General features: G+C 41.9%; 1 protein-coding gene across 6 annotated transcripts; it reads left to right on the forward strand.

Moving 5' to 3' along the window:
- The first annotated feature begins 103 nt into the window (after positions 1-103).
- pbrm1 (polybromo 1) lies at positions 104-14,168 on the forward strand. 6 transcript variants are annotated; one of them, XM_023805479.2, is made up of 30 exons: positions 104-243; positions 839-994; positions 1,078-1,175; positions 1,544-1,691; positions 1,861-2,010; positions 2,134-2,250; positions 2,484-2,552; positions 2,649-2,747; positions 3,345-3,430; positions 3,693-3,766; positions 3,944-4,160; positions 4,252-4,393; positions 4,506-4,609; positions 4,929-5,208; positions 5,435-5,540; positions 5,866-6,505; positions 6,661-6,872; positions 6,984-7,169; positions 7,298-7,455; positions 7,770-8,036; positions 8,172-8,317; positions 8,558-8,715; positions 9,795-9,978; positions 10,298-10,508; positions 10,705-10,906; positions 11,705-11,866; positions 12,341-12,499; positions 13,115-13,182; positions 13,310-13,523; positions 13,784-14,168. In XM_023805479.2, exons 2-30 carry the CDS (start codon positions 857-859, stop codon positions 13,945-13,947), a joined length of 4,959 nt encoding a protein of 1,652 aa, XP_023661247.1. In that variant the 5' UTR covers positions 104-243; positions 839-856; the 3' UTR covers positions 13,948-14,168. The 6 variants fall into 6 exon arrangements, with proteins under 6 accessions (XP_023661247.1, XP_023661249.1, XP_023661251.1 ...); XM_023805481.2 differs by having other exon boundaries at positions 11,705-11,782; XM_023805480.2 differs by lacking the exon at positions 104-243 and adding an exon at positions 258-541.
- The last annotated feature ends 1,715 nt before the right edge of the window (positions 14,169-15,883 follow it).

Raw genomic sequence — 15,883 nt, forward strand, 5'->3', positions numbered from 1 at the left:
ATAGTTTATTTATGATGAAGTTCGGTTTTCACAAATATTATTGAACATTAGGTTCACCGAAGCTTAGAGACGGGGTTAGATACATGGGCTAAGTCCTAAGCGAGTGTAGGTAACTTTCGGCACCTGAGTGAACTGCTGTTTGTCTTTGTTTTTGTCAGTTAGCCTTAGCGGTGCTTGATCGTGCCGCTCTTTTACTCCGGCGCTGAGTTCTTAAACGGGTCGGCGGACGAGCTCCTGTTTACGGTAACCTGGGATTCCTATCGGCCCTTCAATGTATCCACAGTTCTTTGACTAACGGTTATGTTGTTTAATTACTTGGTATAGATGGTTGCTTATAACCCAGTCCCAAAACAAATAGCCACCATTCATGCCTGCACATTTTAACACCAGTTTTCTCTCGTCTGGCGTTTATTTTCTCATTCACTGTGCCTAAAATGCTTACGATACATGGCTCGCCAACTGAATCCAGTATTTTAGTCAGCTAGAGGGTATTTTAAGAACTTAAGCTGTCAACCAGTATATTTCTGGACTTCATTACGGGGTACGAACACCAGCGGTGCTGTATCCATATTTTTCATTAATTACTTTGTTATTGGGTTCTGCGGAGCAATATAATTGGCTTGCTGGGTAAATTATATCGAGGGTTTATCTAATTTAACGATTAAATGCAGTAATTAATCTCCTAGAAAAAAATTAACTATTGGTTCTAAAGTTAATTAAGTTTTAAGATTCAAACCTGACTTTTATTAAGGAAAACTTTTATGTACAAATGATGCGTGTAACCTTAATCAGAAAAGTGTATGTAAGGACTTTTAATCTTCTTCTGTGAATGATTTAGAGGTCAGGCATCGCTCTGATGGGGTCTAAAAGGCGAAGGACCACTTCCCCGTCCAGTAGTGTAAGTGGAGGAGACTTCGACGACAGTCAGACCTCGTCAGGCCAGGGAAGTGGCCGAAAGCGAAGGAGAGGCTGCAGTATTCCCACCGTAGATCCGGTAAGTGCTTTTTTCATCGTTACACCTCAAGCTTTTCATTTCATTTCAATCTTACCGCATAATGACAGCTCTCCCTCACCCAGATCGCGGTGTGTCATGAGTTGTACAACACTGTCAGAGATTACAAGGATGACCATGGGAGACTGCTCTGCGAGCTGTTCATCAGAGCACCAAAAAGAAGGTAAGGAGCATAACTTACCAGTTTCCTATCAGTTTTTGTGGCTGTTCGTATGTCTGTGTGAATCATTGTATGATATAAATTGTCTGTCGATTGGGCTTTGAAACTTAAAAATATGCAAGAAGAAATTTCCAGATTTAAACACTAGGATCATTACATATGTCAAGTATTTCAATATATAAATGTATAAAAATGTATTTTGCATGAAAGTGTGAAGTCCGGTAATATGTCTAATACGATCATTTTCAGAATTTTTTGTTTTATCTTCTGATCAGAACATAAAATTAATGTATGAATGCCATCCATCCATCCTTCCATTCATTTTCTGTACCTGCTTGTCATTATTATTTTTTTATTCTACTAATGCTTAGGAACCAGCCAGATTATTATGAATTGGTGACTCAGCCCATAGACATGATGAAAATCCAGCAGAAGCTAAAGATGGAGGAGTATCATGATGTGGACCAGCTCACATCCGATTTCCAGCTAATGTTCAGCAATGCAAAGACTTACTACAAGGTAACTGTTCTTAGGCATGGGAAGATAATCAGTAATTGTGTAGCTATCATTATTATTATTCATGTATAAAGTATTTACAGATCTTGTCGTAGTTTTTTCTAAAATTAATACCCTTTGTTGACTGAAGTGCATTTGAACAGAATTATTTAATATGCATTAATGCCCTTAGGCTGACAGCCCGGAATATAAAGCTGCCTGCAGACTTTGGGAGCTGTATTTGCGAACAAAAAATGAGTTTGTACAGCGAGGGGACCATGATGATGATGATGAGGATGGCGAGGATACTCTTGATAACCCAGGAACCTCCACAGAAGAGGAAGTAAGGAGATGGTGTTTTAATTTAGACCTGCGGCTTTATGGATGAAATATGTACATTGTGGGAAACTGACAGCTTCATTGTGTGTTCCCAGCTATTTAAATCATTCTCTGTGCACATTATCAGACCTCAAGCTCCAATCTGAGGGATGTTCTGGATCAACTCCTGGATTCAGTCGTTACTTACTCGGAACCCTCAGGACACCTTGTCAGTGAACTGTTTCAAAAGCTGCCATCCAAAGTGGTAAGAAACACCTGTATGAGGGAGACATGCTTACAGGTTTGATGGGAAGACATATTGTAAGTGTATGTACAATGGGAGCACACTAGGTCATTCACTCTTTGTTCTCTGGGGGAAAAATTGCGACAACTAATGTTTGTATCTGGGATGGCACAGAAGTTAGATTCTGATGCAGTGGAGTTGTAAGTTGTGCTCAGACAGTTAACATACATTGTGAAAATGTCTTTCTCTTTTAGCACTACCCAGACTATTACGCAATTATTAAAGAACCGATAGACCTCCGAACTATAGCTCAGAGAATACAGGTATGTCACTTTGAATGATGTCATTTATTGGTGTTTTCTAGGATCTTGTTAAAAAGTTTGACTGACTGTGGATTTCGGCTTAATGTATTTCCTCAGACGGGCTTCTACAAAAGTGTCAGCGCCATGGCCAAGGACATAGATCTTTTAACAAAAAATGCTAAAACATACAACGAACCTGGATCTCAGGTTTTTAAGGTATTTAACTTTTTATTATTTTGCTGTGCAGTTGGTTAATTTATAACCATATTTTCCCCTTGAAGTACAGTCGACCCTTCCACATCACGATCTGGGAAAAACGTGTAAAAAAATTTTGTTCCCCTCGGTCCCTGGCAAGCAGAGAGAAGCAAAACGATACGAGAAATGCAAGATATAAAGTTCATTGCGAGATATCATTGAGAGGCTGCCGTAAACATACTTGGCGTCCCCCAAACCAGCACTATAGAGATGTTTTATGTATTTATGAGTTGCTAAACTTTTTGTGTTATCTGTTTGCCTTTGCATGTCATCTGTGGCTTTCGGAAAGCTCCTAAAAAAAGTCTTATCTAATTTCTTATACCAACTCTGCAGTGTATCAAAACTGCAGTTGGGAACGTCACAATGCAGAAAGGTCAACTGTATATCATTTCCAACTGGGCAAAAAACTTATTTTGATTCCATTTGTTGGGAATGTAAAATCTTGTGACGCACATATCTAATACAACTGTTTGTACGATACAAGTTATTGTGGGAAAATGTTGCAAAGCAATGGAATTTAATTTGTGAGGTGTATTCATTCTTAATTTTTTTCTAAAGGATGCAAACACCATTAAGAAGATCTTCACTCAGAGAAGGAGTGAACTTGAACATACTGAGCCAATCAAATCCAGCATTCGCATTAGGTACAGCATGCTTTTCCTTGCTGGTGGTGCTGCTGCTGCTATCACTACTGGTTTTGCTCTCCAAATTTGTGAGCCTCTGGGTAATGATGTTGCACATCCCATGACCTTACTGAAGTTGGTTCCTCATTAAATAATCTCATTCAGTTGCTTTCCTGCTTCAGATAATTAGTTTTTGTACTGTAGTTGCTTAGTCTTAGAATGTCCATTTAACAGTTGTGAAGGATCATAATCCGTACTTTTTTTGCATGGTTGTACGTGTCAGAAATAGGAGGTCAGCACAGGGGGTCACCATGACGCTGCAGTATGGCCCTGAGACAGACGAGGACACCCTTGCAGGTAATTTCAGAATTTCATTGCAATACCAGGAGCTATGATAGTGATGACTTGAAATGAATGAGACGAATGCGCAATGATTCAGATAGCCGAGAAAACTGCCCTTGTGACATTCTATGTGGTGCAGGTTTATATGGGATCAGCATGTCTGCTCTTGCCTCTCCCCCTATGTGTACATAGGCACTGTACGTTACGACGAAGGTGAATCAGGGGCTGAGAGCATTCACTCCTGCATGGACGTGAACAGCCCCATCTTCCAGCTGTATGAAGTGGTCCACGGTGGCAGGAATAGCCAGGGACAGCTGGTCGCAGAGCCCTTCCTGCAGCTGCCCTCCCGGAAGGAGTATCCAGACTACTACCAGCAGATTAAGCAGCCAATCTCCCTGCAACAAATACGGTACAGCTGTGCTTAAAATGGGACATTCTTAGTTCTATTTCAGCTTGAAAGAATATAACATACACAATATAACAATTTCTTCCTATTCCAGGGACAAGATGAGGAACAATGAGTACGAAAGCATCGAGCAAATAGAAGCTGACTTCATCCTGATGTTTGAGAATGCTAAACGTTACAACATGCCCAACTCTGCCATTTATAAGCGGGTACTTAAGCTACAGCAGGTCATGCAGGTTAGTGATACTGACATTAAGCGTCTAAAATTGACCATACTGTGTCGTCTCCCCTGTAATGATTGAATACAAACTGTAGAATGAGTAAGCTATTTGAATCTGCTTCTTATAGATGAAAAAACGGGAACTTTCAACTTCTCTGAGGAGAGAAGATGAAGATGGTGACAGCTTGTTGTCTTCCAGTACTTCCGAGCTTGGCAGTGCCACGAGAAAAAGGTGAGAACCTCATTTTTGCACCCAACTGTCCTCAGGAATTGTGTTTTTCCATTCATGAAAATTCCAAACATCCGTAAAGATTACCATTTCAGTATATAGGTTATGTTTAATTATTTACAGGATGGAAGTGTAGTTCAACTTGCTTTGTATAGTTTGAATTCCTTTAAATGTCTCAAAAGTGTCTTTAACTAAAGTGTCTAATGAAGAATCCAAAACTGCAGTTACAGTTCACACTGGCTGTCACCAGAGGAGCTGCTGAGATTTAAGTTTTATGTTAATTGTTGTACTTTATCTTCACTGCTCTGACAATTTGTGATAGCCACAAGAAGAATATAAAAAAGAATCGAATGAAGATCCTTTTGAGTACAGTCATGGAAGCCCGGGATATGGCTACTGGCCGCAGACTCTGCGACCTTTTCATGGTCAAGCCATCCAAAAAGGACTACCCCGACTACTATAAGATCATTTTGGAGCCCATGGACCTCAGGACGATTGAGCACAACATCCGCTCTGAGAAGTACCAGAGCGAGGAGACACTGGTGGAAGACATGAAGCTTATGTTTCGCAATGCACGTCATTACAACGAGGAGGGCTCACAGGTAGGTGTTCAGAGGTCAGACCTCGGGCAGGATCGTGTTTCCCTGTTGAAGTGGGTTAGTCTGACCACTTGACTCTGTAGGACACTGTTTGTTACATCCAGCATTATCTTACAGTATAATCAGTATTCATATATTATTGGTCATATTTTTAGATTTATCTGGTTCATTTTAGGCACAGCATTGCAGTTGTGGAATAATAAATCTGATGTCCTTACATCACTGTTAGGTCTACAATGATGCAAACATCCTTGAGAAGATCATGAAGGATAAGCGGAAAGAGCTAGGTCCCCTGCCCGATGAAGACGACGTAGGATCACCCAAGCTGAAAATCAGTAGGTTATACCCCAATTTAACAACACCGTCTCAGTTAAATTAACTTATTAATTTAAGTATAATATGCGCTCAATCAATCCAATTACGTTAAGTCAGTCAGTGTACAGTCTGATATTATCAGTTCAAAATTATTTGGAAAGCATCAGTTGCGTAAATTGAATAAAAAGCTGAAACACAGGTGCAATGCATGGATAGTTATTACCGTCGGTCGTAATCTACAAGTTTATTTGAAATGTAATATGTGTAAGTTTAATAAGACCTATAATGGCGTGAAAGTGCTTTCATTTGCTATAGCTGGTAATCATCTTCTCCACCGCTTCTAAGGGAAAAGTGGGGTTTCCCCAAAAAAGTCGAAGTACCTAACGCCACTGCAGCAGAAGCTGAATGAGCTGTATGAGGCGGTGAAGAACTACACAGACAAGCGTGGCCGCCGGCTCAGCACCATCTTTCTGCGTCTGCCGTCACGGGCCGAGCTGCCTGACTACTATGTCACTATCAAGAAGCCTATTGATATGGAGAAGCTGAAGAGCCACATGATGGCAAATAAATACCAGGATGTGGACTGTCTGGTGGAGGACTTTGTGCTGATGTTCAACAATGCCTGTACCTACAACGAGCCCGAGTCCCTCATCTACAAGGATGCCCTGGTGCTGCACAAGGTCCTTCTGGAGACGAGGCGTGACCTGGAGGGTGGAGAGGATGCACATGTCCCCAGTGTAACCCTCCTCATCCAGGAGCTCATCCACAACTTGTTTGTGTCTGTACTCAATCACCAAGATGATGAAGGCCGCTGTTATAGTGACTCTTTGGCAGAAATCCCTGCCCGCGATCCAGCCAACCCTGATAAGCCAGCCCTCAACTTTGAGATTATCCGGTCTAATGTAGATAATGGTCGCTATAAGAGGCTGGATGTGTTTCAGGAGCACATGTTTGAAGTGCTGGAGAAAGCAAGGAGACTGCATCGGTAAGAGAACAGTAACTTTAAAATGAACCAGGACCTTGTGGAAACTGAGTTTGTCCTCCTTTGTTCCCCTAATTAAAGTTAGTTAGTTAATTAAACTTAGCACATTTGTGGTTAGCAAGCCGTGCTGAACTTCCTGTATCCTGCGTCTCCTACAGAACAGATTCCGAAATATTTGAAGATGCTGTTGAGCTGCAGCAATTTTTTATCAAGATCCGAGATGAGTTGTGCAAGAACGGGGAGATCTTATTGTCTCCAGCCCTGAGTTACACGGCAAAGCACCTGCATAGTGACGTGGAGAGGGAGAAGAAGGAGAAGCTGCCCTTGGAGTTTGAGGAGGACAAGCTTAAGCGAGAGGAGGAGAGGAGAGGTATGTGTCCATTTTGCAGTTAATTATAGTTCTTTGACACCGCTAGGATATGATTTATCATCGGGCTGTCAGGTTCTGGCAACTAATGATCAATCGGTCGACAAATCACAGAAGCTGAGAAGAGTGAAGACCCAGTAGGAGCCGCGTGGCAGTCAGGACTTCAGCGCACCTACAGCCAGGACTGCAGCTTTGAAGACAGCACATACCACGTGGGGGACTATGTCTACGTTGAACCAGCAGAGTCAAATCTTCAGCCCCACATTGTCTGCATTGAGCGTCTCTGGCAAGATGATGCAGGTGGCAACCTTGGCTTTGTTATTGTAACTGAAATACATGATCTGTTTTTTTTTTTTTTTTTTTTTGAAGAGTGGTTTCTATTTTTGTAGCAGAAACATCCTGTTTTCATTTTTCCCGTATCCTTGCAGGTGAAAAATGGCTGTATGGTTGCTGGTTTTACAGACCAAATGAGACGTTCCATTTGGCCACCCGCAAATTCCTGGAGAAGGAGGTTTTCAAGAGTGATTACTTTAACAAAGTTCCTGTCAGCAAAATTTTGGGGAAGTGCGTGGTCATGTTTGTGAAGGTAAGGGTTAATCCGCTAACTTCAACCATCTGACACATTTATGATGGGACATTTGCAGAAGTGGCTTGCCGGCCCAATGTATCTTGACACTGTAAAGAAAAGTGGGGATTTTTTTTCCCCCCGTGTGAATGAAAAACATACTTAAATAACTACAGATTAACTAGGGAAATCCCTCAATCTTGACAGTGCAGCTCTTTCATTGCACTAAAGCTTAGGAACTGGAACATAATGGAGTATGTTGCTTCATATGAAAATGACAACTTATAAAGTATTTTCCCCAGGGTTAAGCACTGGTGTTGTGTCTAATGCTGCAGGATTACTTCAAGCTCCAACCGGAAGGCTTCAGGCCAGAGGATGTTTTTGTGTGTGAGTCTCGTTATTCGGCCAAAACCAAGTCATTTAAAAAGATTAAGATGTGGACGATGCCAGTGAGCTCTGTGAGGTTTGCGCCTCGGGATGTGCCCTTGCCAGTGGTTCGAGTTGCCTCTATGTTTGCCGATGCCCGAAAGCAAGATCAGGAGAGGCCGCCGGAGCTGACAGGGGATGACAAAGAAGTCAACGTTTGCAGCAACGTTGATAAGGTGAGTCCCAGTTAGACGTGGGAGAGGAAGAAGTCGGCATCACTCTGACCTTGGATGTGGTGAAGCAGGCGAGTTTGGTCTGTAAAATGTCTGGTTTTCTGACGTACTCATTTACTCCAGTTGTCATGCATACAGGAGCGAGAAGATGTCCCTGTGGACGTGAGCAGTGGAGAGCCTGGCTGTCACTACTATGAGCAGCTTCAGTTCAACGGCATGTGGCTTAAGGTTGGCGATTGTGTCTATATCCGATCACATGGCCTGGTGCGACCCAGGATTGGCAGGTAGGCAAAAGTACTAGCAGAGTTGGGTAATTCAGGTCCAGAAAGTAAAAGTCCGGACCAAGATTTTGCTTCAACCAACCAGTTGAGCATAAAGAGTCAGAGTACTCATTTGATTGGTTGAAACAAAATCCTGGTCTGGACTTTTACTCTCTCTTCATTTAATTTCAAATAGCTTTGTTTGTCGCTGCCTTTTATATATAATGTGTATTAGTGTAACATGCTGTTTCTGCTGGTGGGCAGGATAGAGAAAATGTGGGTGCGTGATGGTGCAGCCTACTTCTTTGGTCCCTTCTTCATCCACCCGGAGGAGACTGAGCATGAGCCCACCAAGATGTTCTACAAGAAGGAGGTGTTCCTCAGCAATTTGGAGGAGTCCTGTCCTATGACTTGTGTCCTAGGTATTCAGATCTTCTCTAAATGCTTGTCCTGTATTATATCTAGACCAACCACTGTGACAGGGGTAACACCTGTCTTATTACTGATATTGCTGTATTTGTTGGTGTTGGTATAGTGTAATCCATAATGTTAGGTTTTTTATGTCAAATATAGTTTTGTGAAAACCGCAATTGAAGAAGTTTGACAGACATACCAAAGTTCTGGTGCTAAGTATTTTCAGAATTTTTGTGAGCAGTAATTTAAATACTATTGATTTTCTGTGATTTTTATGATACGAGCAAAATATGCAAGGTCAAATATTCTTTAGCAGTGGAAAATTTCAGATTAGCACTGAGATCACTGCTAAGAAAGTAAGCCAGAGACAGATGGCATCCCTATAAAATGTCATGTTAACTTGTGCTGTGTGCGTACCCGGCCGCATGGCGCCCCTCTGCATACCCTAACCCGCTGTATTTGTGATGTGTGCGTACCCGGCCGCATGGCGCCCCTCTGCATACCCTAACCCGCTGTATTTGTGCTGTGTGCGTACCCGGCCGCATGGCGCCCCTCTGCATACCCTAACCCGCTGTACTTGTGCTGTGTGCGTACCCGGCCGCATGGGGCCCCTCTGCATACCGTAACCCGCTGTATTTGTGCTGTGTGCGTACCCGGCCGCATGGCGCCCCTCTGCATACCGTAACCCGCTGTATTTGTGCTGGGTGCTAGCAAAGTAATCTAAGATTACTGTGAGGAAAACAAAAAATGTACTTGTCATCAAATAAATCCTGAACTTTGTCTTGAAGCACAAATGTCCAGGCTAAAGCTTATCTTTAAGTATATTGTGAATGATCCCTTTGAAAAAGTTGAAGAGGACAACCAGCAACAAAATGGATGGATTACGGGAATAAACTTGCCATTTAATAAGTCTGAATACCTGAAAACGCAACATTCTGTTGGAATGCTGGTCATATAGTTGCCAGGAGTCAGCATCCACTTGACGACACCCATTAATTTTGTTTGCAGCAAAATCAGCGTTAGCGTGACCATCTTTCTGACCATATTGTAATATACTCTTTTTCTGTGGTGGCCTTCTCTTCCAAAGGGAAATGTGTAGTATCTTCGTTCAAGGACTATCTGTCATGCCGGCCTACCGAGATGCCTGAGGGCGACGTGCTGTTATGCGAGAGCCGCTACATTGAGAATGAGAAGCAGATGAAGAAATTCAAGGGACTGAAACGATTCTCTCTGTCCGCCAAGGTCGTTGATGATGAGATCTATTACTTCAGGTAGGTTTGCCCAAGGAGCAGTGCCTTCGAGCACAAGGGCCCATTTCTGACTTTAACTTAATCCTGGTGGTATACAAACTAATAGGTGTTGAATTGATTGCTGATTTAGGTAACCATCTCACCTTCTGTTTACAAAAGTGCATACTGTGTGTAGACTCATCCTGAGCAAATGTAGAATTCACGTCCACTGTGTTTAATTTTTCCTAGAGCGTGCACGAAATACAATAAATTACTCAATAACTATGGTGTGTAGTATATTGAAAAAAGCCGGTCATACCTACCAACTGTATATATGTGCACATTTGTCTTTCTCCTGCAGGAAGCTGATTGTACCCCAAAAGGAACCATCTCCACTGCTGGACAGGAAAATCCAGGAACTGGAGGCCAAATTTGCAGAGATGGAAGAAGCAGGCGATGATCTGGATGAGCAGGGAGATGAGGACGGCGATGCAGTTGATGCTTCCTTAATACCTCAGCTACAGACCCCTCTGTCTGGCGACCTGGACATCATGCCATACACCCCTCCACAGGTTCTGATCAACTAACATAAATTTTCTGTTATGAGCAAGTAGAAAATATTATACCTTTGTTTATCTGTAGAGTTTTGAATCGTTTATGTTAAATTATTTTAAAGAGTAAAATATGGTATGGCTATTCAATTTTTAGCAGTTTTTTAAAAATTATTATTAACAAGTTATGGTTTTGCACCCTTGCTTCTGACCATAGCTGACTCCAAAGACCATCAAGGGTCTCTGCAAAAAGGAAGGGTCCAAACGAAAGATCAACATGAGTGGCTACATCCTGTTCAGCAGTGAGATGCGGGCTGTGATCAAGGCCCAGCATCCCGACTTCTCCTTCGGTGAGCTGAGCCGTCTGGTGGGGACAGAGTGGCGGAACCTTGAGGCCACCAAGAAGGCTGAATATGAAGGTGAGGGGAGACTCTTCTCTGAATATTATAAATGCCCTTTTTAATAGTGCTTTGGGGAGGAAACAGGTAGAGCTATTTGTCAGAATGAAAGCTAAATGGTGACTTGAGAGCTAAAGGAATTGGTACCTATGGCAAGCCGTTTTAACATTTAATCGCTAGACTGGATATGTATTGCAGATATCTCTAATTCAATTCTTCCTAGTCAAAAAGAGCATTTCAGATATCCACAATGGCATTCATCCTATCCACAATTGTCATTTCAGATATCCACATCGTCATTCTTCCTAGGAGAAATTACTTCATTTTTGCCATTCATGTCTATTGGGCTTTTAATTTTAGATATCCACAATTATATTTCAGATATCCAGAATGTTCATTTTGGATATCTGCAATTTAATTCTTACTAGGAAAAACTCCCATTTCAGATATCTACAATCCAATTGTTACTAGTCATAATTTTAATTTCAGATATCCGAAAGGATACCACCATTTTAGATGTCCTTAATGTAATTTAGAATAAAATTTAATTTTGACTGTTGCTGTTAATTTGCATATATTCTAATGTTGTGGTGTTCTGAGCAAATATACAGTACTGTATTTATGGAGGTGTCCAGGGTGGCCAGTATACATGCCATTAAAATATAGTATAAAAGATCTCCCTGAATATAATCGAGGGGCTGCCAGAGCCTCAGGCAAGACTTTTATAACAGCAGCACTTTTCAGGTGATGCCTTTGCTGCTGAAAGAGATCTGTTGCTGTGGGTCATGTGTTGAAGATGTGTGTGTTTTTTTTTTACAGAGCGGGCAGCCAAAGTGGTGGAACAGCAGGAGCGGGAGAGAGCAGCCCAGCAACAACAGGGCCCGTCCCCAAGAGCAGGTACCCCAGTAGGGGCGCTCATGGGGGTCGTGCCTCCACCAACCCCTATGGGGATGCTTAACCCGAACATGACACCTGTGTCAGGTAACCCCTCACGGATGCAGCAGAACCATTGTGTGCCTTTGGAGCAGGAACACCAAACTGACCTGCTCAAAGACCTAACCTTTTTTGGTTTAGCTTCTTCCCTTCCCCACAAGATCTCCCTGAATGTCCAACTTCACATTATTACTCACTACTTTTTGTTTTGAATGTTTCTCTATTTTTCCCAGTCACACAGCCACAGCTTGTAATATCATCTGCATGGGCATAAACAATTTCCATAAACTTATGTTTTAATTTTTCTATTAATCCCTATTAATAGAAAATAATTAATTTTCTATTATATATTTTAAAAAGAGAGAGAGAGAGGGAGAGAACGCACTTCCATTTATCTCATATACTAACTTTGATTTGATATAGACTCTCTTCATTACTGGGTAGTGCATGATCTATGATAGACAGCTGCATGACACTGATGCATGGATATGTTGTGTTGTTCCCCCCAATTTCACCCCTAAGGCATGATGGGTGGTTATTTCCCACCCATAATGCCCATGCAGGGCCCTCTTGAAGGCATGGTCGGCATGGGCAACATGCCGCCACATCACATGGGGGTGTCTGCGATGCCCCACCATCCTCCGCCTGGTATACCCGGGTTCCCTGGCATGCCAAACCCGGGTAAGGACACCTTCACCACCCCCTTAAGCTGCACCTATGCTGAAGGGGCTACCTGTACCACAGGCTCAGGTGGTCTACTGATTAACAGGCTTAATGAAAGGTCGCCTGAAAATTCACACCTACTTGGGCAGTCTCCGACACATGGGTATTTGGCTTGCTTTCGAACCAGTTTGAGAATTTTTAACTGCCTGAAACTCCTTTCATTTAGAGTTGCATGAACTAATATGTAATCCTCAATTAGTGTAGAAAACTAATCCTCATATGTATGAGTCACTCTTAAACACTAAAATGCTGTTGTAGTGATGTCTGTTAAATGCTATTATAGTCAAATCTAACCCCCTTTTATACTGGAAACCACCATGGTATATTATGCCTGAAATTTCATGGTTTGTGTGAAAGAAACTGCTGTGTTCAGACAGGCATGTAACATCCTCAGGTCAGTATACATTTTCACACCAAAACACACACACACTGATTGTGTATGGTGTGCTTGTTTGTGTACCTCATAACAAAAATTGTGGTCTGTCAAATGGGTATTTGTAAAATCCATAATTCCTTTGACCAACAAGCACCTTTTCTTTATACTGACCACCTGTGTGGATGTTTATGCTTTAGGTATGATGGGACCAGGTGCAAATGCAATGGCAGGAAGTCCCAGTACTGGAAATCATTATGGGCCACAGGTAACCCCGACATGTGAAATTGCTACAAATTCACATTGCTACTATTTTATTCTAACTGGATTTCATGAAAGACGACAAAGCGTAAGTGTAAGCAGATTGATGAGTAATAACTTTTGGACAACCATAGATGGGAATGGCAGGTACGGGTCAGCAGGCCCCACCCCCCTACCCAGGACAAGGTCAGCTGGGTCAGCCAGCACTCCAGCAGCCCTCAACCCCTATATTTGTCGCTCCTCCACCAAAGACTCAGCGCCTACTTCACTCCGAGGCCTACTTGAAGTACATTGAGGGTCTTCACGCAGAAACCCCTAGCATTAACAAGTGGGACCAGACCCTCTCAGGTGTGTGCCCTTCCAATATACCGTATCTTATATTTATTTGTGCAATCAAATTCCTAAATATGTTTTATAACTTGTTTAAATAATATGTTTAAATAACTGTTTTAGGAAAGATTAAGTAATTTCACAGACTCGCGTTGATTGAGTAACATTCATTGAAATCTATAATAAGGGAATTGTGAAATCTGGAATTGTACATATAGAGTGAACATTGCATCTTTTCCTACATTGTGCATTTGTTTTTGTGCCAATTGCCTACGCAGCCCGTCGGAAAGATGTTCACTTGACCAAAGAACAGGAGAGTCGTCTGCCGTTACATTGGCTGAAGAGCAAGGGAGCCCACAGCACAATGGCTGATGCACTGTGGCGACTGCGAGACCTAATGCTGCGGGATACGCTTAACATCCGGCAGGCATACAACCTCTGAACCACTGGACCTACTTTCCCTGAGTTTCTCAACCCATTATTATGGACTTGATATACAAGCGGGAAAATAGGTTATGAATATCTGTCATTTTTAATGATATTTATTTTGCCATCATTTTACAAGAGAACATGAAACCCTAGCTAATTTAGTGTTTTTTGTATGGTAGTAAACACCTTCTGTGGAAAGCTGGTGTTCATATTAAATGACAATTTGGTTTCTAAGTTTTTTGTTTTTCATGTATTACATCTCTCTAATGTGCTTTTACATGAAATCAAGATGGTACTTAAAAAAAAAAAAAAAAGTTGGTGCTGTACAGCTGACAGACAGAACAAATCCATATGGAACAAGTAACTCCTATCACTTCTTGAAATCATATGAAGTGTCATTTATATAGATACAAAGTAATGATGAAGGAGTTCAGTGTAACCTAATATGTGTATTCAATATAATGGAACAAATGCTGAGAGAAACATTGTTTAAACTATAGTGGTAAATGTGCCTGTCACAGCTAAAATTTTATAGCCATACCGTTATAGTGCCCCTCACCCTGAGGAGCGCGTAGAGCAAAAGAAAGTGAAATTGGCTTGCTTAGTCAGGACACCCTCCGTCGATGGTGTCTTATGCAGCTGCATATGTTGCCTAATGGGTTGACAAGCACTAATTTAATCATACGTCTGCAGGTGAATCAAATGAGCCCATCTGTCTTAATTCATAACATAGGATTCATCTACAAAATTGGCCAGATGTTTGTTACAGTGTTTCCTGTTAGGCTGGTCATGTATCACATACTCACTGGCCACTTTGTTAGGTACACCTGTTCAACTGCTCGTTGAAGCAGCTAATCAGCCAATCATATGTCAGCAGCACAGCAAGTGAAATCATGTAGATGCAAGTCAGGAGCTTCGGTTAAGGTTTGCATCATACACCTGCATGGGGAAGAAAAGTGATTTAAGTGACTTTAAAGGTGGCATGGTTGTTGGTGCCAGACAGACTGGTATGGATATTTCAGAAACTGCTGATCTGCTGGAATTTTCATGTACATCCATCTCTAGTGTTTACAGAGAATGGGCCAAAAAAGAAAAAAAAAACATCCAGTCAGCAGCAGTTCACTGGGCGAAAATTCCTTGTTGATGGCAGAGGTCAGAAAACAATGAGCAAACTGGTTCAAGCTGGTAGAAAGGCAACAGCAACTCTACTCGGTTACAACCAAGGTCTGCCGAAGAGCATCTGTGAATGCACATGTTGAACTTTGAAGGAGATGGGCTACAGTAGCAGACGACCACACTGGGTGCAGCTCCTGTCAACTGAGAACAGGAAACTGATCTTGCAGTTCCACTTCAGAAGTTTCAACTGGAATGCCCCCTGAAGTCATAATTCCAATTCAGAAAGTCGGAGGAACCTCTGTAACCCCCACCCTCAGAATTAAAGATGGCTGCTCCCTTTATCAACAGAAGTTAAAGCTGTTAAAGTTATATGCTGTTCATTAGCACTTACATATTAGTTGTTGCTCATTCATCAGTTGTACACACAGTGCATGTTGCTATGTGCAATATATTGTATTGTAATCAACTGGTATTGCTAACAATGGCTCACTATGAATCTGGCTAGAACTGGGGCATGTTTCAGATTGCAGGATTTCTTGCTTAGCGGGATAGTTTGTCAGATTTTAGGCAGTCTAGGCTAAATGTAGATTAACAAAGATAAAAGTGATTTAAGATCGGGTACTTTAAATCCGACAAATCATCCACCATCCAAGAAATCCACCTTTCTGAAACATGTCCCAGGTGAGTGTTCATTTCTGCTGCGATGTTCAGGTGATAGGGTCAGAATTTAGTGGAAACATGAAAGCATGGATCCATCCTGCCTTGTACCAACAATTCAGGCTGGTGGTGTAATGTTTTGGAGAATATTTTTTGCCATACTTTGGGCCCCTAAT

The sequence above is a fragment of the Paramormyrops kingsleyae genome, chromosome 6 (assembly GCF_048594095.1).
Source record: "Paramormyrops kingsleyae isolate MSU_618 chromosome 6, PKINGS_0.4, whole genome shotgun sequence".
In the NCBI taxonomy this organism is placed as follows: Eukaryota; Metazoa; Chordata; class Actinopteri; order Osteoglossiformes; family Mormyridae; genus Paramormyrops; species Paramormyrops kingsleyae.